This window comes from Dasypus novemcinctus, chromosome Y (genome assembly GCF_030445035.2).
Source record: "Dasypus novemcinctus isolate mDasNov1 chromosome Y, mDasNov1.1.hap2, whole genome shotgun sequence".
Taxonomy (NCBI): domain Eukaryota; kingdom Metazoa; phylum Chordata; class Mammalia; order Cingulata; family Dasypodidae; genus Dasypus; species Dasypus novemcinctus.
Window position 1 is genome coordinate 11,901,817 of NC_092216.1, and position 25,334 is coordinate 11,927,150.

At 37.7% G+C, this 25,334-nt stretch overlaps 1 protein-coding gene across 10 annotated transcripts in view; it reads right to left on the minus strand.

Moving 5' to 3' along the window:
* Positions 1-913: 913 nt before the first annotated feature.
* LOC139436194 (lysine-specific demethylase 5D-like) overlaps positions 914-25,334 on the minus strand; it is a 45,368-nt gene continuing 20,947 nt past the window's right edge. For 6 of the 10 annotated variants that reach the window (XM_071213513.1, XM_071213518.1, XM_071213520.1 and 3 more), the window contains 16 exons: positions 20,692-20,873; positions 20,437-20,599; positions 15,430-15,549; positions 15,118-15,312; positions 14,664-14,845; positions 14,452-14,576; positions 14,180-14,324; positions 8,275-8,380; positions 7,589-7,947; positions 4,381-4,519; positions 3,782-3,961; positions 3,490-3,627; positions 2,655-3,257; positions 2,305-2,374; positions 1,979-2,178; positions 914-1,869 (listed from right to left, as the gene is read on the minus strand). In XM_071213513.1, the coding sequence (XP_071069614.1) occupies positions 1,525-1,869; positions 1,979-2,178; positions 2,305-2,374; positions 2,655-3,257; positions 3,490-3,627; positions 3,782-3,961; positions 4,381-4,519; positions 7,589-7,947; positions 8,275-8,380; positions 14,180-14,324; positions 14,452-14,576; positions 14,664-14,845; positions 15,118-15,312; positions 15,430-15,549; positions 20,437-20,599; positions 20,692-20,873 (3,252 nt within the window). In that variant the 3' untranslated portion in view covers positions 914-1,524. Of the gene's footprint in view, positions 1,870-1,978; positions 2,179-2,304; positions 2,375-2,654; positions 3,258-3,489; positions 3,628-3,781; positions 3,962-4,380; positions 4,520-7,588; positions 7,948-8,274; positions 8,381-14,179; positions 14,325-14,451; positions 14,577-14,663; positions 14,846-15,117; positions 15,313-15,429; positions 15,550-20,436; positions 20,603-20,691; positions 20,874-25,334 lie in introns of all 10 variants that reach the window. The other 4 variants (XM_071213515.1, XM_071213517.1, XM_071213512.1 and 1 more) reach the window with 1 other exon arrangement.

Consider the following 25,334-nt stretch of genomic DNA (forward strand, 5'->3'; position numbering starts at 1 on the left):
CCAGATTAACCACCCATAATATTCCTCATTTGTAGGCAAGGAAAGATCATAACAATGAGAAAATTTTAAATAGAGTATCTCATTCAGCAGAATCTTATCACAGCAGAATTTCTGCACAAAGTAAAAAGTGAAAATGAGGCTGGAACCAAAGAGCAATGAAAGACATTTACCAATGGCACATTAATTTAATCATGTTTGATTATAGCAGTTAGGAAACGTGTCCAGAGAAAATAAATGTGTTTAGTAATATTAGCACTTCAGAGAGAACTGCTTAAAGAGTTGAGATCAATGGAAACATCAAAAGTTAATTAAAACAAGACAAATGATATAAAGTGCCTTTTCTTGGCTCTTGAGAAGTCGGTAGATGTTAGCAGTACTTCTCATTTTTTAATTTGGGGAATCACAGTCTAGTTGGAAGTAACCAAAAAATTAGCCTTTATGAACAGTCTGCATGGAAGAGTTATAGAAAATAATATTTTTAAAGCTGAAAAAACACAAATTCAATATATCCTCAAGTAGCAAAATATGTACAGCAGACAGCTGGACAAATTTTACAAGCTTGTACAAATATGAGTTTTATAATGTATAGTTATGTATTTATTGTATTATTTATCAATAGGCATGCTACAGGAAATATCTGAATCTATCCTATGCATATTACCAATAGTATCAATGGTGAAATTTATTTGTTCTCACGGATTTCATCACCAGTTCTGAGAATTTCTGTCAGACACAGAAGCTGAAGATCCTATTTGCCCAAACTCAAATCAGTTTGATGGCTTAGCAGTAATAAATTTTACCCCTTTGGATGTCCTGTTTGTTCCAGTACCATTTGTTAAAAAGTTGTCTTTCCACTATTGACCTAAGTTTTGCACGTACCCAAACTTTTTTTTATGATTAACACATTTCCCAATTTCATTCCCTCAATCTTTTATTCCAAGAAGTGCAATCAGATCCACATTTTCAAAATATACCCACTGTTAAGTTTTATTTTTAACAAAAGGAAAATAAAATTTAAAAGACAACTGAAACCAAGAATTTCTTGTTTTGCTCTATTTTTGTTCTTAACAAAGTAATTAATTACATCATACAATGTCTTTTACAATGAGAACCAATGGGAGAAAAGAAAAGGAGGTAGAGTAAAGGTGGAAGTAACCTTCAAGCACCAACATGTTTTAAAATACAAGGAAAGAAAGGAGAAAGATGAGTACAGGAAGCAGAGGTAACAAAAATTAAAAGAGGGGCTATCCTTTGCCTTCTGGGTTTGTTTTACTTGCCAGTTCGTTTTACTTGCCCAGACTAGAATGGTTCTGACTTAGGAAATCATCCACTGTGTGCTAATCTAAGAAATGTTATTGGCAAAAGGCATCTGGGAAAAGTCATACAGAGCATGGCCCTCTTATCAGGACTTAGAATATCAAACATCTTAAGTTATACATTTAGACTGATAATGCTCAGGACCCTCCCAGGTTATGGCCTAGAGACCTGGGACTTCTAAAATAAAATTTAAAAATTTTGCTATTGTCACAATTCTTGCTCTTGCAGGTGGGAGAGATGTAGTAAAGGGGCTAAAGAAGGGAAAGTGACTGAGGAGCCCGCCTTCTTTTGTAAGGTGTTTTGGTTCCTTTCCAAGATTGGGCTATAGTCTGTGGAGGGTGTCATGAAAACAGTTTCTTGGCCTACTTCCTCCTTAAATTCTTCCTCTTGGCCTTCTTCAGGCTTAATCCCTGAGCGCCGGGCTCTTTTTAACAGCTCATCTCGGATTAGATTCTCACCCTTCCTCCCCTGATCCATTTTCCGTCTTCGCCGCCGCCTCCTCTCCGTAGCCTGGTTCCTTGTCCGATTCCTCTGGTGTTCAGGCTTCTCCAGCTACAATTACACACAGACAAGCATAAAGGGTTGTGGGCCCAGTCATCAGGCTGCACTCCCTTCCTGCTTGGCTTACCTTTGTAGTACTGTCTATGTTCCCTCTCCTCACCTCCAGAAGGGTATGGATGCGCTCCAGGTCTGGAGGCTGCCCGGCCTGAAGTAGTTGCCAGATGCTGTGGTTCTCATCTAGGGTCACCTCAAGCAAATCCCCCTCCATCATGAGCTCCTCCAGAGGGGCCCGGGTAGCCTCAGGCAGCTTCAACATGGGGCCAGTCAACTGTGGCAATAGCGCAGACAACAGCTCCAGGTCTGAGAGGTTGGGAGAACAGGTTGGGTCAGAGGATGCGAGTGGTCTTATGCTTATTATCATTACTAAGCCAACACCCAGATGGGTCACTTTAGTGATAACACACTCAACAGTCTTCTAGACCTTACCTGAACCCTCTTCTGGCATTATCTTCTCAGGAACAGTTACACTGTTTCCATTCTCCAGTAACCCTTGGACCTGGCATGGAAAGTAACTATGGGTAAGTATAAACGAACTGAAAGACCATGCCCTAGTTTGCTTTCCCAAACCCCAAACCTGGGAATCTCCATCTCCTGCAGGAGGACAGATGCAAGTTGTCACCAGGGAACATAGTCTAGGGGATCTGACAGGAGGCAGGACAAGAAGGCAATATCAAAGGAAATTGAAAGCTGGAAAACAGAGTCATGGTTGGAATACAAACAGGGGCAGGGGGTTCAAAATAGGAATTTGAATACAAATTAGTAGGATGGCAGCTCACCTTAGACATATCCTTGCTACTGCCTTCTCTGTGAGGGTCTGAGGAGGCAGGAGCTAAAGTATAAGCAGCAGGCTCCTCAGGCCTGGGTTCAACTTGTAGTTGCTGGCGAAGCTCAGCTAGCCGTGCCAATAAAGCAGTCACATCCTCAGAGGCCAAAGCCTGCCTGGCACGGCCTTGCCAGCTGATGGCCCTCTCTGTGAGGCACTGCAGGGCCTCACCCTCAGGCAGTCGCACAGACAGCCTCTGCAGGGCTACCAGCAATGCCAGGATGGTCTCCAGGCGTGGACGCCGTGAACGCATGCACAGTGGACACAGGAATTTGGTGTCCCACTCCCACCAGGCTAGTAGAGGGGATGAGGTGGAATATGGCCTTAGGGAGCTTAGGAGACGGGGCACTGATACACACTGCCCATGGAACCAGTCCTGACACAGGTCACACTGAAGAGCTCCCATTCCAGCTGGCACCTGCCCACACACACAAATGGAGGTTGCAGAGGAGGCTGTAGCTGACGTTGCCATTGGACTGGGCTTGTTTGAGTTGGTACGACGCAGTTGCAAGATACCTTCCTTCTCTTTCTGCTCGCCCGTCTTGAAGGCCGTGATCTGCCGTGACCAGGGTAGGAGGAAAATAGGTCAGCACCTCATCTATTCTCTCCTCTGGTCTTCTTAATGACTCACTTCCAAACAAGGAAAACTGAGGCTCAGGGGCAAGTGGTCTGCCCATAGTCCTTGTCTAGGGTTACTCAACTCAGACATTCTTTCATCACCAGATTGTGCTAATTACAGGGGAATACTCCAAACCCAACTTGTCCCTGTCAGTCCTTCAGTGCCTTACCAAAGAACCTGGATCCCTGAGGTCCTGTGCAGACAGCCCCAGCAGCTCTGTGTCAGATCTATACAACCCCAGGTCCTTCTTTAACCAACGGCTGCGCTTAGTGCTGCCTGAACCAGCATCTACACTTGGGCAGAGCACCTGAGGCAAGAAGACAGAGAGATAATGACTGCATTTCCCCAGGACCCACTCTCTTCTCCTCAATCCAGTCTTTCAAAAGACCTATATTTTAAGATAAGCCATTACACTATAGCCAGGGACAGAGGCAGCTATAGGTCAGGGTCCCAAGCCTTACCTCCAGCAATGTGTAGCAAGAATTCCTCTTGAGAAAGGTCTTGGAGGCCTTCTCCCTCCATGAGTGTGCTGTCAGTACCTGCAGCTCTAATTGCCTTAGCTCCTCCAGTCTCACAGGTAGGTCCCTGCCCACAGCCACAAGGCCCTCCAAATCATCCAAACAGGGATAGTGGTCACCATTCTACAAAAGAAGTTAAATACAGCAGTACGTCTAGTCTATAGACTTGTGCTGTGTATCAGGATGCAGTTAGTAAAGCAAAAAAACTACAGATAATTCTGTAGGGAAAAATAGGAGAGCAACTACTATATTCCCACAACTTTACTTTCACTGCCTCAGAACAACATATCCTCGTAAGGGGCTACCAGCCTAGTTATTCTTTTCTAGTTTAATCCCTCTGTACTTTCCTGTTTATAATTTCTGTTCAGCTCCAGGACCATACATGTACTACTTCTTTTCTTATTCTGATAACCTCAGATTCCTTACCATCATCCAACCTTCTCTGTCCTGGTTTTTAGCCCAACCCAATTTAGTAAAAAAGTTAAAGGTATATTTATTTCCCTTCTAGTTATAGTCACAAAAGAAGTGTGAAACATCCTCACTTGGATCTCATCCACATCAGCAATCCAAGCTTGTGCCTTAGTCAGAGCTTCTTTGAGAGCCTGGATATTAGGTAGGTAAACAGGGATATTTGCTGCCTCTTGAATTATGGCTTCCAATATAGCCGGTGGATGCTTGTGCCTAAAAGCATTTAGGAAAAGAGGAATCCACCTTTAAATGATACATGCATAAATTTTTTTGTTGTTTTCCAGTCAAAAGCATAAACAATAAAATTTTTATTGGGGGGAACAAACGAACATAGGAGAATGTTGGGTATGTGACTGAAATTATAAAGTTGAGAAAACTCTTTAGAAAATATATTAAGGAAAGGTTAAGGTGCTTGTTTAAGGTGCTTAACAGGGGGTATCTGGCACAGAGGCAGGTTTCTAGGGAGTGTGTGAATACTCATCTTGTCATAGTGTATTATATCATTGGATGGAGACCATACAATGAATGGAAAGGTGTACCATCATCCTGGGAAGGCCTGCTGTTCTCAAACAGAGGAAAGGGTGTTTCAAGAGAGAACTGGAAGCTCCCAATGGGGGAGGACAGACTAGTGTGTCAAGCTCTCAGCATTGCCTGAAGTTATCTGTGAATCTGGTCCTTCAAGCACTGAAGCTTTGTTTTCAGGGTGGGCCCTGAAGGGAGCAGGAGAGAGGAACAGAATAGATGGAAGCAGGGGTAACTAGAGGGCAATGGAAGTGTTTCACAAGACTGTGCATGATGGATATAGGACATGTTAAATTTTACCAAGAATGTATAAAACTCTATAACCTAAAATGTAAACCATAATGTAACTAAAACCTTAGAAAAGTATACAGTAAAATATAAACTGTAATGTAAACCAAGATGGAACCACGCTTGATAGGTATGTTTCAATACCTGTACATCAGCTGCAACAAATATAACATGAATATGTAAAAAGATCATTGCTGAGGAAGGGGGAAAAGGGTTTGATGTTGGATAAACTGGAGTCCTCTATATTGTACATCTGATTTTACTGTGATCTAAAACTATTTTGAAGACAAAACTAAAAATTAAAAAAGAAAAAAAAGGATAGACACTGAGGAAGGAATTAAAGAAACTGCCTTGCCCCTGTTGCTTCAGGGCAACATCTATTACAGTGCTGAAAGGTAAACTGTCAAAAACAAAGTGTTATGGTATTTTTCATTTTTTAATACTACAAATTTTTTTTACTTTATTTTAGTTTTTCTAAATTAGTTTAAACTTATCATTACTATTTCACTTTCCTAATAATTGAATTTGGTAAGATATTAAGCTTCATTTTTGAAGATGTTTTGGACCAGAGGGGTTCAACTATAGCAGGGGAGGAACACTGATGTGGGGTTTTATTGATGGCGGATGCATGGTTGGGAGTGAGTTCTCCAGGGAATGTATACAGGGTGTATAAAAATGTTCAGATATTCGCTGGGTATTTTCATAGTAGTTAGAGTTATAAACGTCAACTGAGGGAGTGCTGAGTTCCTAGCCAGGGGAGCTCTGTCACATTCCCCAATGGAACAGCAACAATCCCCCAAGTGCAAGGGCAAAGACAAATAAAGAAGGATGGTCCAACAATGAGCCCTTGATACTGAGGACTATGCTTATGAGCCTGTGAAAATGAAATAAGAAAAAGGCCTAGAGCTGCAAGGCGCCTAAGAGTTACCTCCTGAGAGCCTCAATGTTGCTCAAATGTGGTCACTCTCTAAGCCAAACTCAGCATGTAGATGCATTGCCTTCTCCCCAGGATGGGACATGATTCCTGGGGATGAGCGTCCCTGATGCTGGGGGATTACTACCAATCACTATTGGTGATGCAACTAGAAAGAGACTTGAATTAAAGGGTGAAATGGTATAGATAAATGAATTTATATGGTTAAGAGTCTTCAAAAGAGTCAGGAGGTCATCAACGGCCTGTGTTTACACACGCCTCAGCAGGATCCCAGAAACAAACGAAGTAGATAAAACCCCTGGTACTGGTGCTCTTGATGGCTACAGAGACACAGCTTTTATGGTCATGGCCGATGGCTCTGGAGTTCAAAGGCCTGTCAGTGGGCCCGACTTTGGAATTTGTGTTTGTAAGTGTGGTAGAGTTAGTCTCAGATGTGACCTTTCTATACATGCCTCTTCTGTCACTTTTACTAAACCCTGGTTGGCACTGCGGTTGCTGTGTACTCAGAAGATCTGAATCTCTGGACTGTCCATGTGACAACCAGGTCCTGAGCCTCACCCAAGTTACAACTCCTACAAGTTTGTTAGACTCACCCAGGTCGGCTAACAGGGAGGTGAAGATGGTCAACTAACACACTAGGGAACCGAGTGCCTACAACTCCAAGCAGGAGAATCACATCCATCAACCATGTGGGTTCTAAGCCCCCTCTCAATATAGAGGTGGAGTGGATATCACCACCCAAGGATCCACAGGATGGAGGAATAAAATATGGATTAAAATGGACTTACTGAATATTCTATGATAGAACTACTGTGACTAGTAATAGAAGAAATTGTAGCATTGATGTGGAGAAAGTGGCCACAGCAGTTGCTGAGGGCAGGGAGAGCGAAGAAGACGTGGGATATCTTTGGGACTTGAAGTTGTCCTAAATGATACTGCAGGGACATATGCTGGTCATTATATATCCTGCCATAACCCTCTTGATGCACTGAAGGAAAGTGTAAACTACAATGTAAGCTATTATCCATGCAGTGCAGCAGTGCTCCAAAATGTATTCACCAAATGCAATGAATGTGCCATGATGATAAAAGAGGTTGTTGACATGGGAGGAATGAGGGGACTGGAAGGTGGGGTATGTGGGAACATTTTATGTTTTTAATGTAACTTTTTTTGATTTATGTATCTTCAAAAAAAAATACAATTAAAAGAAAAAATTAGACGGCATAGGTTCAGACAGAAGGAAAAAAAAAAAAGAGTAAATGATAAAGTACCCCAAGTCTGAGGAACTTTCTAAACATTGGAAGGAACATATCTCTTACAAGTCAGTTTGGGTATCTATTATTTGGGAATTAACTCAGCCCAGGAAGATATCCTTAACTATTGCCTTAAAAGAGTACAGCTGTAGGCAGAAATGGATGACATGTTATGCCAATCCTTCAGTGTATAAGAGATGCCAAAATGGGAATCTGGTGCCAAAAGTCACCCCAAACTCTCAAGGACTGGCATCTGGGTACCCAGGGGGAAAGGATTGGCCATACCTAGCCTTCAAGCAGAAACGAGCCTTTTCTTCCCAGTGCTCAGCAATGGTCAGCAGCTCCTGCAGCTCAGCTCGGGCCTTGTCCACAGAAGGGCTAGATGATACCTTAGAGCCTGAAACCAAAAGTCCCTCCATGATGCCCAGGGAGCCCCTTTCAGATGAAGGGGATAGTGCCTGCTTCACTGCATCTAGCCAGCATGCCTGTTCCACCTGCTGCTGGAGATGATGAGCTTCAGGCACCTCCACACCCAGATGCTCCCCTCTTTCCAACAAGGACCGTAGTAGCCCTGGACTAGAGGGTAGTGAGGCCAGGGCCTCCTGGGCTTCGGCCTGGTAGGCTTCCACTTGTTCCAGGACATTCTACAAGGATATAGTGTGAAAAACAACACCGTTAGCCATCTTAATGCCTAGGCGTTGATCCACCCAATCTCACAAGCATATTACTAACTTACACTTATCCTCAAAATTGTCTCATTAATATCAATAAAGATCCTGTATATCCTACAGCCTTCTGCTTCTCCTTTATTTTATCTGAAAATTTAAACTTTAACACCCTTTTATCCCTTTAGCAAGCCTCCTGAGATTTCGAAGATTTCCAGACTCTCCAATTCTACATTTCAGACCTTACTTAATTCTATGCTTACTACTTTTAATTATAACATGGATACCCATTTTGCTCCTTCTCACCTTGACATCCCCAATCTGATGCAAAGCACAGGGCAGTCTGCTCATCTGCTCAAGAAGGACACGGAGCTCAGCTACAGTCAGCTGTGGGGTTTCCATCCTGTGGGAGCTAGGGAAGAAAGACTTGCTCAGTGAATTGGCTAAGGCCATATTTCAAGCATTCTGAGAATTATAACATCCATATTTACCCTCCAAGATCTATGAAAAGTTGTAAAAATATATTCAGAGGGCCATTTCTAATTTCAAAGACTCTGACGCAGTAAGTTGGGAGAAAAATTACTTGAGGGAATTTTATGAAACTATAAAGACTGAAGATAACAAAGTGAGAGAATCCATATTTCTGAGAAAACATGATAGTATGACATCTGGACCAAGTACCATGAGGAAGAACAAAAACAAATACACGGCTTTATTTTTAAGAGAGAACAAAACTTTGAGGTAGCCCTCAGAGATCATCTATTTTCTATACTAATTAAGAGATATAAGAGATCAAAATAAGGTAGACAAAAACTACAGCCAACAGGATTTAGGTTTTATAGATTTAATGGTGAAACTAAAGATAATGAATTTATTAACCCACTAAGTGCAAGACCACTTAAGCAAAACACAATAGAAGGATAAAGAAGCTAAAAATGGTGAGTGATGAAAGGAAATGGCCAAAATAATGGATATATCTAGATAGGAATATGCAATAAGAGTTCATTATATAAAAACTGTAATAGGCTTTTCCAGGAAGATGGCATCACAGTAGTTCAGCAGGGCTCAACTATTTTATAGGAACAAAGGAGAAGGGGCAAGTGCTATTTGTGGAGGCTGCCTTGGGACCTGCAGACCAGGAGAGTGCCACAGGCGTCTTCCAGGAGAGGAGAGAAACCAAGAAGGTGAAACCAAACCATGAGTTATCTGCCCCTGTGACTGAGAAACATGCCCAACACTGACCCTGAAGGCAAAGAGCCTTAGTAAAACCTGTGGCTGATGGCAGCCTACAAGAAAATGGACATTTTCCTCCCAAAGGAAAGGGAGGGGTACTGGTGAGCTAAGTATGTTTCATTCTTAGTAAATTTGAACAGCAGGGCCCTCCTCTGCATTGTGGCTTCAGTTCGCCCAGAAACTCCAGCAAGCAGAGGCTGAAAGAGTAATGTCCATGGAAAAGTTTACCATCTATTGGCAGGCTGGAGTCTCCATGTCCCTACTCACCCAAATCTTGATGAGATACATTCCTAAATCAAGGCAGAGATGAAAGAAAATATCGTTAAAGAGATAAAGGATATTAAGACACTGGATGCGCATAAAGAAGAATCTGAAAGTTTGCAGAGAAAAGTAGCAAATATTATAGGAATGGCAGTGCTCCAAAACGTATTCATTAAATGCAACGAATGTACCACACTAATGGAAGAAGTTATTGATGAGGGAAAAGATGGAGTTGTGGGGAGTGGGGCACATGGGAACCTCCTATATTTTTTAATGTAACATTTTGTGTGATTTATGTATCTTTTAAACAAAATGTATTTTTTAAAAAGAGTCACCTAATAGATTTGAAATGATACAAAAATTAATAAGTGATATTGAGACAGAACATGTAACCTGAAAAGACAGGAGAATAGAGAGAAAAAAGTATGAGAGAAAAGGGAACAGGATCTCAGGAAATTGAATGGCAGTGCAAAATGCACAAATATATGCATTATGGGTGTCCCAGAAAGGTGTTCCTTTCAAAGAGAGGCAGAAAGAATACCTGAGAAAATTACAGCTGCAAACTTCCCAATCTTTATGAAAAACATAAATATGAATATCCAGGGAAAAATGGACTCCAAAAAGAATAAATTCAAAGTGACCTATTCTAAGACACCTACGATTCAGAAAGTTAAATGCTGAGAGAAAGAGAGAATTCTGAAAGCAGCAAGAGAAAAGCAATTCATCATATACAAGGGAATAAGACTAAGTGCTAATCTCTCATCAGAAACAATGGAAGTGAGAAGCAGTGGTATGAGATGTTTAAGAAACTGTGTGAAATAAAAAACAAAACTGTCAGTCAAGAATTGTCTGACAAAACTGTTTTTCAAAATTGAGGGTGATTTCTTCCCTGCTGTATCTCAAATATGCCAATCAGTGTAGACCCTGCAGTCCTGTACCCCCCATAAACAAAGCGGCCTAAGGGCAGAATCTCACATTTTCTCCCTTGAAAATGCCCATCTTATACTCTAAGGGCTTATTTCTCTTGCTTTGCCCAATAAATTCTTTCCCTTCTTGACTTTAAAAAAAAAGGGCGGGGGGGGAACGGGAGAGAGGATGTGTTTAAAGTCTCCACATATTAAAAAATCTGAGTTTGTCACCAATAGACTGGATTTACAAGACATTCTAAAGGGGGTGCTGCAGCAAGAAAACACAGAAGATGGAGGTTTGGAGAAAAGTGCAGACATGAAGATTTTTAGTAAGGGTCACTAAAAGCGAAAAAGACTGAATAGTGTGATATAACAACAGAAAGCTAAAGGATAAAAAGGATGAAGTAATGCCTTTTCAGTAATAATATTCAATGTTAATGGACTGGATCTTCAAATCAAAAGACATAGATCGTTCTCATCTAATCCCCAAAACAATTTCAAGTGTTATGCTAGTTCTCAGAAAGATACATAGATGAAAAGAAATTAGTTACTTGAGATAAAAGTGCTTAGACAGAAATTTTTGGCAGAATGGATTAAGAAAAAGTATGAGTTATCTACATGCTCTCTACGAAATACTTGCCTTAGATTTAAGGACACAAATAGGTTGAAAGTGAAAGGATAGAAAAATACATTTCACATAAATAGTAACCAAAAAAAAGAGCTGGAGTAGCTACACTTCTTTCAGACAATATAGATTTTAAAAGCCAAATTGTTACAAGAGACAAAAAAGTCCATTATGTATTAATAAACAAGGCGATTCACTGGGAAGAAATAAGAATAATAAATGTATATGCATTTAATCAGGATGCCCCAAGATACATGAAGTAAATACCAGCAAAACTGAAGACATCTCTTAATAATAATAGACATCTCTATAATAAAAATAGACATCTCTATAATAATAGTTAGAGACTTCAATGTACCACTCTTAGCATTGGGTAGACCATTTACAGAGAGGATCAATAAGGAAACAGTGCTTGAAAAATATGGTTAATGAACTGGACCTAAAAGACATCTATACAACATTACACTTCAAAACAGGAGGATATACATCCTTCTCATGTGCTCAGGGATCTTTCTCCAGGATAACCCATACATGCTTGATGTATATAGAATTTTTAATAAGACTGGTTGTAAAATCGTGGAAATGGATAGAGTTAATGTGACTATAGTTAACACTTCTGATTTATAAATGTGATATTGGTTGAAAAGGGTAAGTATCAATTGAAAGAAAGCTAGAGGATAAACTAGGAGCTGTGTGGCAGTTATTTCGGTAGTGGATTAGGAATGTGGTTAAATACAAGAATTCGCTTCTATGAACTAGAACATAGTAAAACTATGGTGTTAAGAACATGGTGACACATGGGAAAAATATAACTAATATAACTTATGGAATATAGTTAACAGTCATATTGTACTATTTTTGCATCAGTGGCAAAGAAGATACTGCATCAATGCTAAAGGTCAACAACTGGAAGGGTACAGAGGGTATGGGAATTTTCCTTTTGGAGTAATGAAAACTTTCTAAAATTGACTGACATGATGAAAACATAACTCTGTATTGTCACTGAGAGACAATGAAGATGGATTGTACAAGGCCTGGAACCATGTAACACAGTAAACCCTGCAGTGAGGAAATATTAGCAGTACAAATATGAGAACATTCTCTCATGATGTATAACAATATTAATTCATGGTGTTAACAATAAAATGGTTTTTGGGAAAAATACACCAAAATGTAAGCCATGGACTATACTTAGCTGTAATACTTTAATGATGTTCTTTCATCATTTATCAGAAATGTTCCACAACAATGCAAGGTAATGGTGGTGGGTTATATATGAAAATCCTGGATATAATGCATGATTCTTTTGTAAACTCACAACTTCTCCAATAAAATCAAAGTGAAGAGTTCTAAGTGATGTTAAAAGGTTTACTTTTACATATAAGTATACAAAAGAGATAAAAGATTGAAGAGATCAGGAAGTTAGATGGATGAGAAGAATTACAGATAATTGAAGATCATAAGCATTAAAACACAAGGTTCACATGACATGACTATTACAGAGTTTTAAGGAGTAAAGTCACAAGTTTTTAAAAAGTTTTTACTTTTGAAATAGAGCAGGGAAAGGAGCTACCTATAAAAAGGAAATTTATTCCAGAATTTTAATTTTTCATATCATATGAAATAAGACAGCAATAAGACAGGTTGGGAAAGACAAGCAAAAGTATTTATTTAAAATGATGTGTTTTTAAAGTGTTGTCAAAGATGAGAATGAAGAGAAAACAGAGCTAACTTTAACTTAAGAGACTAAAAACCCATGTGATAAAAAAGGCAAAAAAGCAATCCATCTTCATAGGTACTAAATTATAGTTCAAGCTAATAATATCCTGATGGGATTAAATAACAGCTCCCTTCTCAGTTTCTTAGTTTTAAATCAGATCCTATCCAGGCTTGTCTGATCTGTCCTCCAAATTATGTAAATACTATTACTAAATTTACCGTATACTTCTCTAGTTCAAGACCCTTCACTGCTTCCTCAGTATAGCCCTCAAATCGTTCAAACATTCAGGCAGAAACTAATTCAAGACCATACTTTTGCTGTACCTTCTTGATGTATGTTGACACTAAACAAACTTTTTCCCTATTACAACTATACTTCATTACCACATCTCTAGTTTTTTAAAAAAAAGGTTTTTTTAACACCTCAAAAACTATAGATGTGACTAGCAACTGCTATTTCTACTTTTACTAAAAATTATAAAGAATTTATACATAATCACTTGATTTGTCAATCTAAAAAGTAAACATATCTATTATCAGATACATTTAGTAATCAATAAGTTAATAAAATTTGAGGGCTTTTTAATTTTGAAAATTCTGCCCACGTTTTCTAAAATTTACTTAAGTAAAAGCCCAACTTTTTGATGAAAATGAGAGCTACTGAGTACACACTTTGAAATGAATTGTATGAAATATGAGACTGCATATAACAGAGTGAATCCTGTGGTACAAGGTGGAATGTGGTTAAAAGAACAAATACTAGACTGTTTTGTGATGAAGTATAAGAAATATATAATAATAATACAAGGTTTTAAATAATTGGTTGGGTTAGGGGGAAAATACACCAAATGTAAGTAAGATATGCACTACAGATAGTCGTTACATTTTGAGGATGCTGTTTCATAGTTTATAACAAATTGTTTCATAACAATGCAAGGTGGTGGTAGTGGGGTAACACATGGGAGCCTTCTATGATATTCATGTTTGTTTTGTAAGTTTCCAACTTTTATTATCCATGTATTGTTTATGTTTTTGTGTGTATGAATATGTCAAGAAAAAACATTTTATCCACATACACAGTCAATAATTTTGTATGAATTGATGACTGAATACGTTTTTAAGATCCACTGACAGGTAGGTCACCCCTGCAATTTTTCTATTATTTTTTTATTCCTACTGTCATTTATGATGAAAGTTTGAATTATAGCACATTAGTCTGAAACTGCTCAATTTCAGTATTTCTAGCTCATATTATACTTACTAATGTTTTCAGTTCATGTGCTACCTATCCATTCTCACTATAACTTGTCATTGTTGAGTTCAACTTCTTTAACTAGTTTATCTCCAATCTGGGCAAATATAACATACTAATTTTCACTGTGTAGATTCTTTATTTATAGTGTATCAATTTTTGCTTATCCATTTGCACAGACTGCCACAGTTTTTGCCCTTCCTTCTAACATACCTGGCCTGACCACTGACGAGCACCAAAACTTGGGAAACACAAGCCTCTGCTTTGGTTAGGCAGTTCCTCAGTCGTTGCAACAGCTCACTGTCAGGAAACCTCCTCTCAAGGGCCTCAGACTCTAGTGCCCTCAGCTCCTCAAGGCCTAAAGAGAAAACATAAGTTGCAAAAGGAAGACAGTGTTATGGAAAGGCAGAGCAGGAGGTTAAAGAATGCCAAAGAAAAACAAACAGGGCTTGTCCCTGGGTCCTTCCATCATCCCCCTCACTCACTGCGCTTCCGTCCATCTCCCACCTCCAGGGCCACTCGCACTTTGTTAGACCAGGTGTCAAAGGACTCAGCCCGAACTTTTAGCTTATGCAGCATGGCAGGGAGCTCATCCAAGGTATACCGGTACCTAGAGGAAGAAGGGTCAGAAGAACACATTTGGCCCACTTTTGCATCCTCTTCCTTGCCATCTTCTTCCAGTAGGTCCCATGCTTACCGCAGGTACTGCCGGCTACTGGAGCACATGCAGAGGTCATTGATGTGGGAAAGACAGACAAGGCCATCTGGACAGTCATAGCAGGCCAGGGCTGATAGGAAGCACGTAGTCTTGCACTTGATGCACTGGCGTTCATCATCTGGAAGCAGCTCAAAAGCCTCTCGTTCAGCCTCCGTGATGCCCTGGAGGTGTTCAACCCATATACACTGTAAAGACTAGGAGGAGGGCTATGGACACCCCACCTCAGCCAATACTGAGCCCTGCTGTAGGCTCAACCTTGTAAAGACAGCTGTAGAAAAACCGGAAGAAAAAAACATAAACATACAAAATCTCTGACTGCATAACAAAATGCATGATTTAAGAGTTAAGGCTCAGAGTACTTACTCAAAATTGGTTATGCTCTCCCTACCAGTCTACTAGCCAGATCCCTTAAGCCCAGATTCCTACCACCCACCTTTTCCAGTAGGGCCTTTCGTAGACGTCGCTCTTCCTGCACCATAATGAACATTTCCTTGTGGACAGCCACTGCCAGATTGAGGTCTAGCTTCTCTGGGAAGGCAGCCATCTTGCAGATGAGCTCTTCGTGGGAGAAGACACAATATCGCCGGAGTCGGCGATAGTGTTCAATACACTGGCGTCCAGCAGGCAGCTGCAGATGAGTTCAAGGTTGTGTATGGCCATCTGGAGACCATAGTACTTTAGCTTCTCCACAATGGCCTTTACCCATGATCTTTCTACCAGCCAGCCCACAGCATTCCAGACTCACCCAGTCAGCAGTACAAAAGTTGACAGCCTCAGCAAAGTTATAGCCTTGGTTGAAGCCACTATGGTAAGCACGAGGAAAGGTGATAACAAATTCTCCGGCACACTGATTTGTGCGGACAACCTGGAAAGGAAAAAAGCAAGACAGAAGGGGCTGTGGGTCAGAAGTAATGATAGAATGTGGATTTCACAATATCTCTAATCATTCTCTGTATGTAGGACACCAGTGGAAAGTACCAGAGGCTCTATTTTCATGTGTGTGCTAAAAGAGGAAATAATAATGGGATGGTTAAAAGTGATATTCAGAGAACAGAACAAGAAAAAAATAATGTACACTTCAGGAAAGAAACACACATGGTCCATAAACATAGGAGAAGGACACCTTAACTTCTCCAATAAACAAAGAAATATGAATTGAGAAAGTCAGGGAGTAAGATGAAAATGATGGAGTAGGAAACTCCAAAATTCTGACCCTCCACTAAAACAAGAAACCAAACATTTTAAAAAATGTTGAAATCAAAAGCAGGAGAATTGCATCCATCATCCATATGGAATCTTAGCCCCCTCTCAATATGGAGGCGGAGGGGACATAACCATCCCAGGGTCCACACAGGGTTGAGAAACAGAGTATGGATTAGAGTGGACTTACTGGTATTCTATTCTGGAACTACTGTGATTTGTAATGGAAGAAAATGTAGCATTAATGTGGAGAAAGTGGCCATGGTAGCTGCTGAGGATAGGGAGAGGGAATAAGAGATATGATGGGGGTCATTTTCAGGACTTGGAGTTGTCCTGGTTGGTACTGCAGGGACAGTTGCTGGACACTGTATGTCCTGCCATGGCCCACTGGGTGGACTGGGGGAGAGTGTAAACTACAGTGTAAACCATTATCCATGTGGTGCAGCAGTGCTCCAAAATGTATTCACCAAATGCAATGAATGTGCCACGATGAAAATAAATAAATAATAATTTTAAAAAAAGATTATAACATCCAGGAGACTGCCAAAGGAGAATAAAAAACTGATGAATTCCTGCTAAAAGTGTATTATGGCATTTTAACTTACCCACCTACCACTACCTACTCCGTAGCTAAGCAGCAGCTTTAGAAACAGGAGTCTGCATTTCTAGTGAGGTTTCTTGTGTCACAAGGGACAATGTGGTATTCTCAAAGAATTGTGGATGTGTGTTTTGACATGTCTGGGGGCTCCCCGAAAGATAACTCAAGGATTTGCCTTTATTTTGTCTGCCCTGGAACATCTGCAGGACTAAAGCAGCTTTCCAGGCAGAATTTGTCAAAAGCATATGATAGGAAATGTGTAAGTCACAGATGCATGCAGGAAGAGAAAACAGACATGGCAAACAAGAGGAACACCAAAACACCCAAAGGAGGAAGAACCAGGGCAAAGAGTTAATTTGGAAAAATGAGGACTCTGAAAAACTCCTCCTCATTTCTGAGTTAAGGCCAGGGTTGGATGCACTGTTCAGAAAAGGTTCACTCTCTCCCTTCTGGCAGAACTTCAGGCTTCAAGTAGGCAGGAACTGATGGATAAGGCAGTTATAAATAGCCTAACTGAAGTATTGGGGGAATGCCCCAAAACAGAGACTATGTGCAAAGACTATCAAATAATCAAGTAATGACACCTTACTTGATTATTAAGACTATGGTTTTGTTTTGTGGGTTTTTTTTTTGGGGGGGGGGGGGGAGGGCAGGGAGTTCTCTGCCTTTTATTTTTTTCCACTTAAAAAAAATCTATTAAGTCACTAGCTGTTCAGAAACAAAGAATATAGATTTTGTCAAATTAATTCACATAAAAAGATAGTCACAACCATTAGTCAAGAGGGAAATGAAAACCATAAACAGAATGGGATACCATTCACATATGATTATGATGGTGATGATTTAAAAAAAGACAAAGAAAGAAAAATAAGTCTTGGCAGGAATGTGGAGAAAATGGACCACATATTGTTACAAAACAAAAAAATGGTGCAGCCAATGTGGAAAACAAGTTGGCAGTTCTACACATTTTCCATGAAAATTACAGTTATCAGTTAGCAATTCTACACTTAGATATAAACACACAAAGAAGAAAAATAGATATCCCAATAAAAACTTGAATACAAATGATCATAGCAGCCCTAATCACAACAGTCAAAAGGCAAACTAATCTTAAATATTTTGAAAAGTATATTTAACAAATATGTCAAAATGTTAATAATTGGTAAATTTGGAAATCTGCATGGGGAATATATTGGAGTTCTATGTATTATTTTTGTTTTATAGTTACAACTTTCTTGCTTTATTTCAGAATAAAAAGTTAAAAAAAATGGATTAAATAAAACTTGTATCCAAATAATGGTCAGCCATAAAAATATTCACTTCTGATAAATGCTATAAAATTAATGTCCTCTGAAAACATTATGCTAAGTTTAAGATAACAGAAACAAAAGTCTATATACTGCATGACTGCACTGAAAGGAAAAGAGAAATACAAATACATAGAGACATAAAGCAGATTAGTGGTTGCCAGGAGCTATGGGAAGAGAGAAATAAGGAATAACTACTTAATGAGTATAGGGATTTCTTTCAGATTGATAAAATGTTTTGGAACTAGAATAATGGTGACAGCTGCACAATATTCTCAAAGGCACTGACTTTAATACTACAGGGTGATTAAAACAATAAATTATGTATTACATGAATTTCATCTTAATTTATAATAAAGATATCACTACTTGATTATTAGATAAAAAGTAAAAAGATGTTAACTATTACTGGGTTACTTATTACAGGATATAAATAAAAAAATTGAAATAGAGAAAAGTTAGCTAAGAAAACATATTCTAGCTGTGAAAAAAATGATAGGACCATAAAAACTAGTAAATTATGGTATTAAAGAAGCAAAGATATTCATGAAAATTATTTTTTAAAAAACCAACAAAATGCTAAACAGCATATATAATTTACATGATTATATTACAGACAGTAAAAGGCCAGGAATGTCCACATCAAAAAATTCTTAGTATCTCTCTCGTAGACATTGTTTTTGTCTTGTTAATAAAGAGGGGGAAAATTCAATTAAAATTTTTCAAATAATGAAAATTGTAATAATGTAAAAGGTGAAATATAAAATATGTTTAATTGGCCAACATTATTAGAGAGAAATAATGTAGCAAATGCAGTAAGATAGGTTTTGCAAACTTGTACATTTTAAAAAACAATTTAACTTAACGTGACAAAAGCTAGTAACAAATGGGTTAAATTTTTTAATAATTCTTTTATCACACCTAACAAGATAAACATAATTCTAATAGTCAATCCAATTGATTTGACTAAATCAGGATGCAAATACAGTATACTACATTCAGCTGAATTATCTAAGTTTCTTTTAATCTCTAATTTTTTTTTTTTTATTTTTATTTTTTTATTTTTTTTTTTTTATTGACTTTGTAATAATATTACATTAAAAATATATATGTGAGGTCCCATTCAACCCCACCCCCCCACCCCCCCTCTCCCCCCCCCCAACAACACTCGTTCCCATCATCATGACACATCCATTGGATTTGGTAAGTACATCTTTGGGCACCTCTGCACCTCATATACTTTTAACAAGTCTTGAAATCTAGTGAATTTTATATTTACAGCATATCACAATTCAGAGTAGGTATTTCTCAGTGCTCAATAGCCATATATGACTTGTAGCTAACAAACTAGACAAAATTTAGCAAAATTCAGCTTAACAGACAAATTAACTTAATATGTTAAAACAAGGAGAGTATATGATATGAATAAACAGACTATATACTATGTTGCCTCTTGAGTTGTAAGAAAGGGGTGTTATAAAATATTTTTTTCTTATATTTACAGAAAGAAATGATAAAAAAATTAAAGGCTAATTAAAATTTTTATTTTTCTGGGTTTGACTTTTGAACCAAGAGAAAATTAAAATGAAACCTCCATCAATTAAAATTCAGTTGTTTTCCAGTCAACCAACTTCCGGGAAGATGGCAGACTAGACAGACAAGGGACTCTCTTCGCCTCCAAAAAAAAGTAGCTAGAGGACAGGCTGAAACAGCCTAGAAAAAGATCTTCTAGGGTTTAGGACACCGGTGAAGGCTGAACAAGGAAACTGCTATAACAGAGGGTTGAGTTGAAACCAGCAGCTGTGCTGCGGGCACCACCCCCACACTAAATACACTTTAGAATTCTCTGCCTTTGGGCCTGTGGCTACAGACAAAGGGGCCCCAGAGATCTACCTCCCCAAGAAAGGAAGAGAGAGAGGGGCACAGCCTAAGGCTGACTCAGCTTCAAATTTGGACTGCTGTGTCCTAGGAGCCCTTCCAGTCCAGTGGGGCTGCATCATTATTTGCTTGGAAGCCAGCAAGGGGTTAAAGAGATCTGACCACCCTGATCTCTCCTATTAAGAGGGACTGACTAATGAGGACTCAGTGGGGAGTGGAAATATTTCAGTTAAATCTAACTTTTACTTATTAGATAACAGTGTTAGGAAAAGAGGGAAAAAAGTTCAAGTTAGAACTCATACAATATCAGAATTGCAAGGCAGTCTTAGAGATACCAAGTCCAATTTATTCAGATGGGAAAAATGAAGGAGACAGACAAAAAACATAAAAAGATTGCAGAAGTTAACCCAGAGCCTATAGTAGATCAAATGAAAACACGAGTCACATTTGCAGAGAGAATTTTAGCTCCTATAAATTATGATTTATTCTCTTTTGTAAAACTGGCTGATATAAACCAATCCTGGAAGTTCTCAGAAAACTGAACATTTCCCCACCATTTAAGCTTTAAAAATTAGTATTTACATCCTGTTATGTCAAGAAAAAACAATGCTACCCTGAAAGACAGACCAAAATTTTTACTGTTATTCTTTTCCTCTTAAGGACATTCTAAGAGTCTGCACAGGATCTCAACTTGATGGTACATGGGAAAGGAAAGAGAAGATGCTAAACCTAGATTCCATATCAAAATGCAATAGTTTCAGATACTCACTGGCACACCATGGGACATGAGAGTGTTGGGATTCATGAGTGTGACAAGTTGATGCAAGAGGTCAGGTTGGCTATCAAACAGCTCAGGTGTCAGCCTCTTCATCACCTCCTCCAAATGTTCTGCTGCCAGTGAAGGTACTCCATACCAAGTCTTTGGCTCACCCCTACTTATGTTGAGAAAAGGAGACATAATGTCTGGTCATATCATTGCACAGATAAGGAGCTGGGACACTCCAACCCTTGGGGCCCCACTCACCAATGGAGATAGTTAATGGAGTAACTCCAGTGATCCTCAATATGCCAACAAAATGCTGAGAATACCATGCCCACATAGAGCCAGGGCACCTTCATGCCTGAGATATCTGCATTGATGTGGCAGAGGACAGACTGCTCCAGTACCGGCATCACATTCAAGTTCCAACCACTGGTTGCATACTCCTGTCAGATGACAGATTTTCCACAGTGGGTAGCAAGTAGGATTGGGTGAAAATTACTGTGTTCTCAGGTCAACATGTTGCTCTAGTTTGCAAATAAAGACCTGGTATTCATGATTCCTAAGGAAGTCCATGTATGATTTCTAAATGTAATATTTTCTGGGAAGTCAGAGGGTTTTCAAAGCAAAAGATTAAGTACACAAAATCAATAATATGCATCTCTCGTTTTAAACTAACAGGTATTCTTCACAAATGTTCTGAGAATCACTTTAATCCACTTAATCCACTAGCTTTTTCCTATGCTCCAAATACTGTCAGGCCCTTAATTAACAGATCACCAAACTATAATGTAAACTGTAATACAAGTTTAGCAGCAATTCTTCAATATGTATTCATCAATTGTAATAAGCCCACATATTTTTTTATATATGCACTCTAAATAGTTTCTTTAAAATAAATAAATAGAAATAGAACAGAAGAGAAATACCTAATCAAAACATAACTAGAAATAAATCAAACACCAAAAAATACAATTTTGCAGGAAATGAACAAAAAAGATATACAGAAAAGAACATCAAAGTATCAGAGGTCTTCTACAATATAAAGTGGATTGATAAATTAAAAAAAATAAAAATGACAAATCCAGCTTTATGCTGTCTACAACACACTTATTTTACAGTCAAAGACAGAAATACACTGAAAAGAAGAGGATGGGAAAAGATATTCCATCTAAATATTAACTGAAAGAAGGTGGAGCGAGTATAGTAAAATCAAGCAAAATAGACAAGAGGAAAAAAAACTGTTTCAAGAGACAAAGAATGATATCCTATACTGTTAAAAGGGTCAATCCAACAAGAAGATAATTGAGTATAGAAATATGCAGAATAAGGGAATCACATACTTGGCTATTTGAAACGATTAATACCGCTGACAAACCTTTACAAAATAAAAAAGATTATAACCAAATATTATGAACAAGTATATTATTAACAAATTAGGTAATATAGATAAAACAGACAAATTCCTAGAAACACACGAACTATCAAAATTGATGAGAAAGAGAAACTCTCAATAGACTGATAAACAAGCAGAGACTGAATTAGAAAACAAAAATATTTATAGCAAAAAAAAAAAAAAAAAAAAATTATCCAAGACCAGATGTCTTCACTCATGAATTCTACCAAATTTAACAAATAATTTATACCAGTCCCTCTCAAACACCTCCAAAATACAGCTGAAGAGGCACTTTCTGTCTACTTTCTATGAAGCCAGCATTACTTTGATACTAAGGTCATAGACATCATAAATAAAGAAAATGACAGGCCAATATGCCTTGTGAATGCAAGAATGAAAAATCCCAAAACACACGCAGACTAAATTTAGTGGCATATTGAAAATGAAATTCAGCCAAAGAATGCAAAGGTAGTTCAAAGAATGCAAAATCAGTGTTACACACCACATCCACACTAATAGAACAAAAGAAAAAACTAATCATCGCAATTGATTCAGAAAAAGCAAAAAAATCCCTATTAAATTTCCAAATGCTTTTTTGGTGGAAATAGAAAAGCTGGTAATTAATACCAAATTGCTAGGGACCCTGAACAGCCAAAATAATCTCAAAGATGAAGAACAAAATTGGAAGACTCACACTTCCCAATTTCTGTTATCATAAATGTACATTAATCAAAACAGCTTGACAGTAGTATAAAGATCTGAAAATTAAAAAAAAAAGGATATTCAGAGCCCAAATATACATGTTCATTGATTTTCTGACTGTCAAGCACATGAAATAGGGAAAAAGAGTCTCCTCAACAAACATTGTAAGGAAAATGGAATGAAGTTGAACCCCCACTTCCCACAACATACAAAAGTTAACTCACATGGATCAAAGACCAAATGGCCAAAAAAGCATATGAAAAGATGTTTAGCTTCTTTACAATTAGAGAAAAGGTAAATCAAAACCATAAATTACCATTTCCAACCATAAGGATTGTCACAACTTTATAAATAGTGTTGCAAGAATGCAGAGAAATGAGAACACATGTACATCACTGGCAGGAGTATAAAATATTGCTGTGGAAAATGATTTGGCAGTTCCTCAACAAGTTAAAATATAGATAACCATACGGCCCAGGAATTCCAATGTGAGGTATATATACTCAGAATTGAAAAGAGGTTTTCAATTAGAAAGTAGAAAATCAAGGTTTGTGACAGAACTACACAATAACCAAAAAGTATAAATAGATCAGTGTCTACCAAAAAATAAATGGGTGGAATAGCCATACAGTGGAATATTATTCAGCTGTACAAAGAAATGAAGTTCTGATACATGCTACAACATTAATGAACCTTGAAAACAAAATGTCAAGAAAAATAAATGAGACAAAATAGGACAAATACTCTATGATTCTATTTATATGAAATGTCCAGCATAGGTAAATTCACAGACACAGAAAGCAGATCTCTGGTTGTCACAATCTGGGAGGAGGGGTGAAAGTGACTGCTTAATGGGTCTGGGTTTCCAGGTGAGATGATAAAAATGTTCTGGAACCATTCAGGGGCATCGTTTGCACAACACTATGAATCTATTTATTGCCACTGTATTGTACACTTAAAAGGGCTAAGATGATAAATTTTATGCTATGTGTTGTTTACTACAATAAAAAATATATATTGGCCATATTAAATTCAAACAGAGAAAAATTATTTCCTAACTATCTTCATGGGCATGTAGCACAATTTATACTAGGGGCTATAACACAGGTAAGAACACTGACTCTGACAGCAAAAAATATATAGAAATTGGAGACCTCTCAGAAAAACTAGTAGAATTAAGTATCCATTTTTTACTGAAAGTAAACAATGTACATTTTAAGTTACCAATTCATATGTAAGATGAACTCTAACCTTAACCTCACACCTTATACAAATATTAACTTAAAATGAATTACACAGTTAAATGTAAATATAGAACTATAAAACTTTTATAAGAAAACAGGAGTAAATCTATCTGGCCTGAGTGTACAGATAATTCTTAGAAATGATATCAAAAAGCATGATGCATAAAACAGGTCAATGAGACTTCAGAAAAATTAAAAGGCTTTATTTTGTGAAAGTCCCTAATCAAGAGAATGAAAAGTCAAAAAAGTGGATGAATATATTTGCAAAAAACAAATATTACCCTGATTAGGGATAGAACTCTTTAACAGTAATAAACAATACATTATTTAAATGGACAAAGAATTTGAAAAGGCAATTTACCAAAGACATAAGGATAAGAAATAAGTATATGAAAAATGTATAACATCAAGAGTAATTTGAGAAACACAAATTAAAACCACAATGAAAAAACCCTACCCAATTATGAAAATAAAATAAAAAACGGCAATGATACTAAATGTTCGTGAGAACAGAGAATTCCTGTTAAATGCTGACAAGTTTGTTAAAATGTTCTAACAACTTCTTATAAAGTTAAACATACAGCAATTACCCAGTGGAAAATGAAAAGTTACAGTCACACAAAACCCATAAATGAATGTTTACATTAGTCCTACTCCAATTGATTAAAAATAGAAAACAAACCAAATATTCCTCACTGGGTTAAAGGATAAACTACAATATCTTAAACAATCAAATATTACTACAACAAATAAGTATATGGGTGTGTATTCTCACCTGAGTGTTAACAACATATGACAACAGCTAATCATGCCTTCTTAAACATTTTTTTGGGCTTGCAGAATTATCACTCGCGTTCTTAATTTTTCTGTCTATATTCAATTCTTCAGTGTTTTTAGCTAGTCTTCCTGCTTTAATACCATTTATATCCTAATGAATTCAAATTTATATCTTTCACAGGGAGTTTTCCTTTGAAAACCAGGCTGATTTATCAAAAGTAACTCAAATATTCACTTGAGTATCACAAAGGTATCTTAAAGTTAAAACTAAAGTTAAAAATTTAGTGTCCCCATCCAATTTCCCATCTGCTTGAGAAACCACCTCATGTTTCTAAGGTGTTATTTGGTATTATATGATTATCTCTCACAAACTTAGATTGACCCTGCAGTTTACAAAAACTCTTTTCAAGTGACTTCACTTGGTTCAGCCTCAGTTTGGGATTTTACTATATAGGCAGATAAATTCTGGTCTCCTCAAGCTAAGTAAAAACAAAAAATAAAACAAAAAATATATGCTGCATTTTTCACTGATTAAAAAATTGACACCTTCCATTTGAAAAAATTTGCTTAATTTTATACTTATCAATACATTTCATATTCTTATTCAGTTAATATTAACTTTCCACAGTCACTCCAGTTCAGTAATAGCATAATACTTAGTCCATTTGATATCATAATACTGTCTCTAAAGAAATATAATTTTACCTACAAAATTCCATGGCTCATTGTTCTTTCTTTTAGTCTGTAAAGGCAGTCTGCAGCCCTTACTTGTATGGAATATTCTAGAC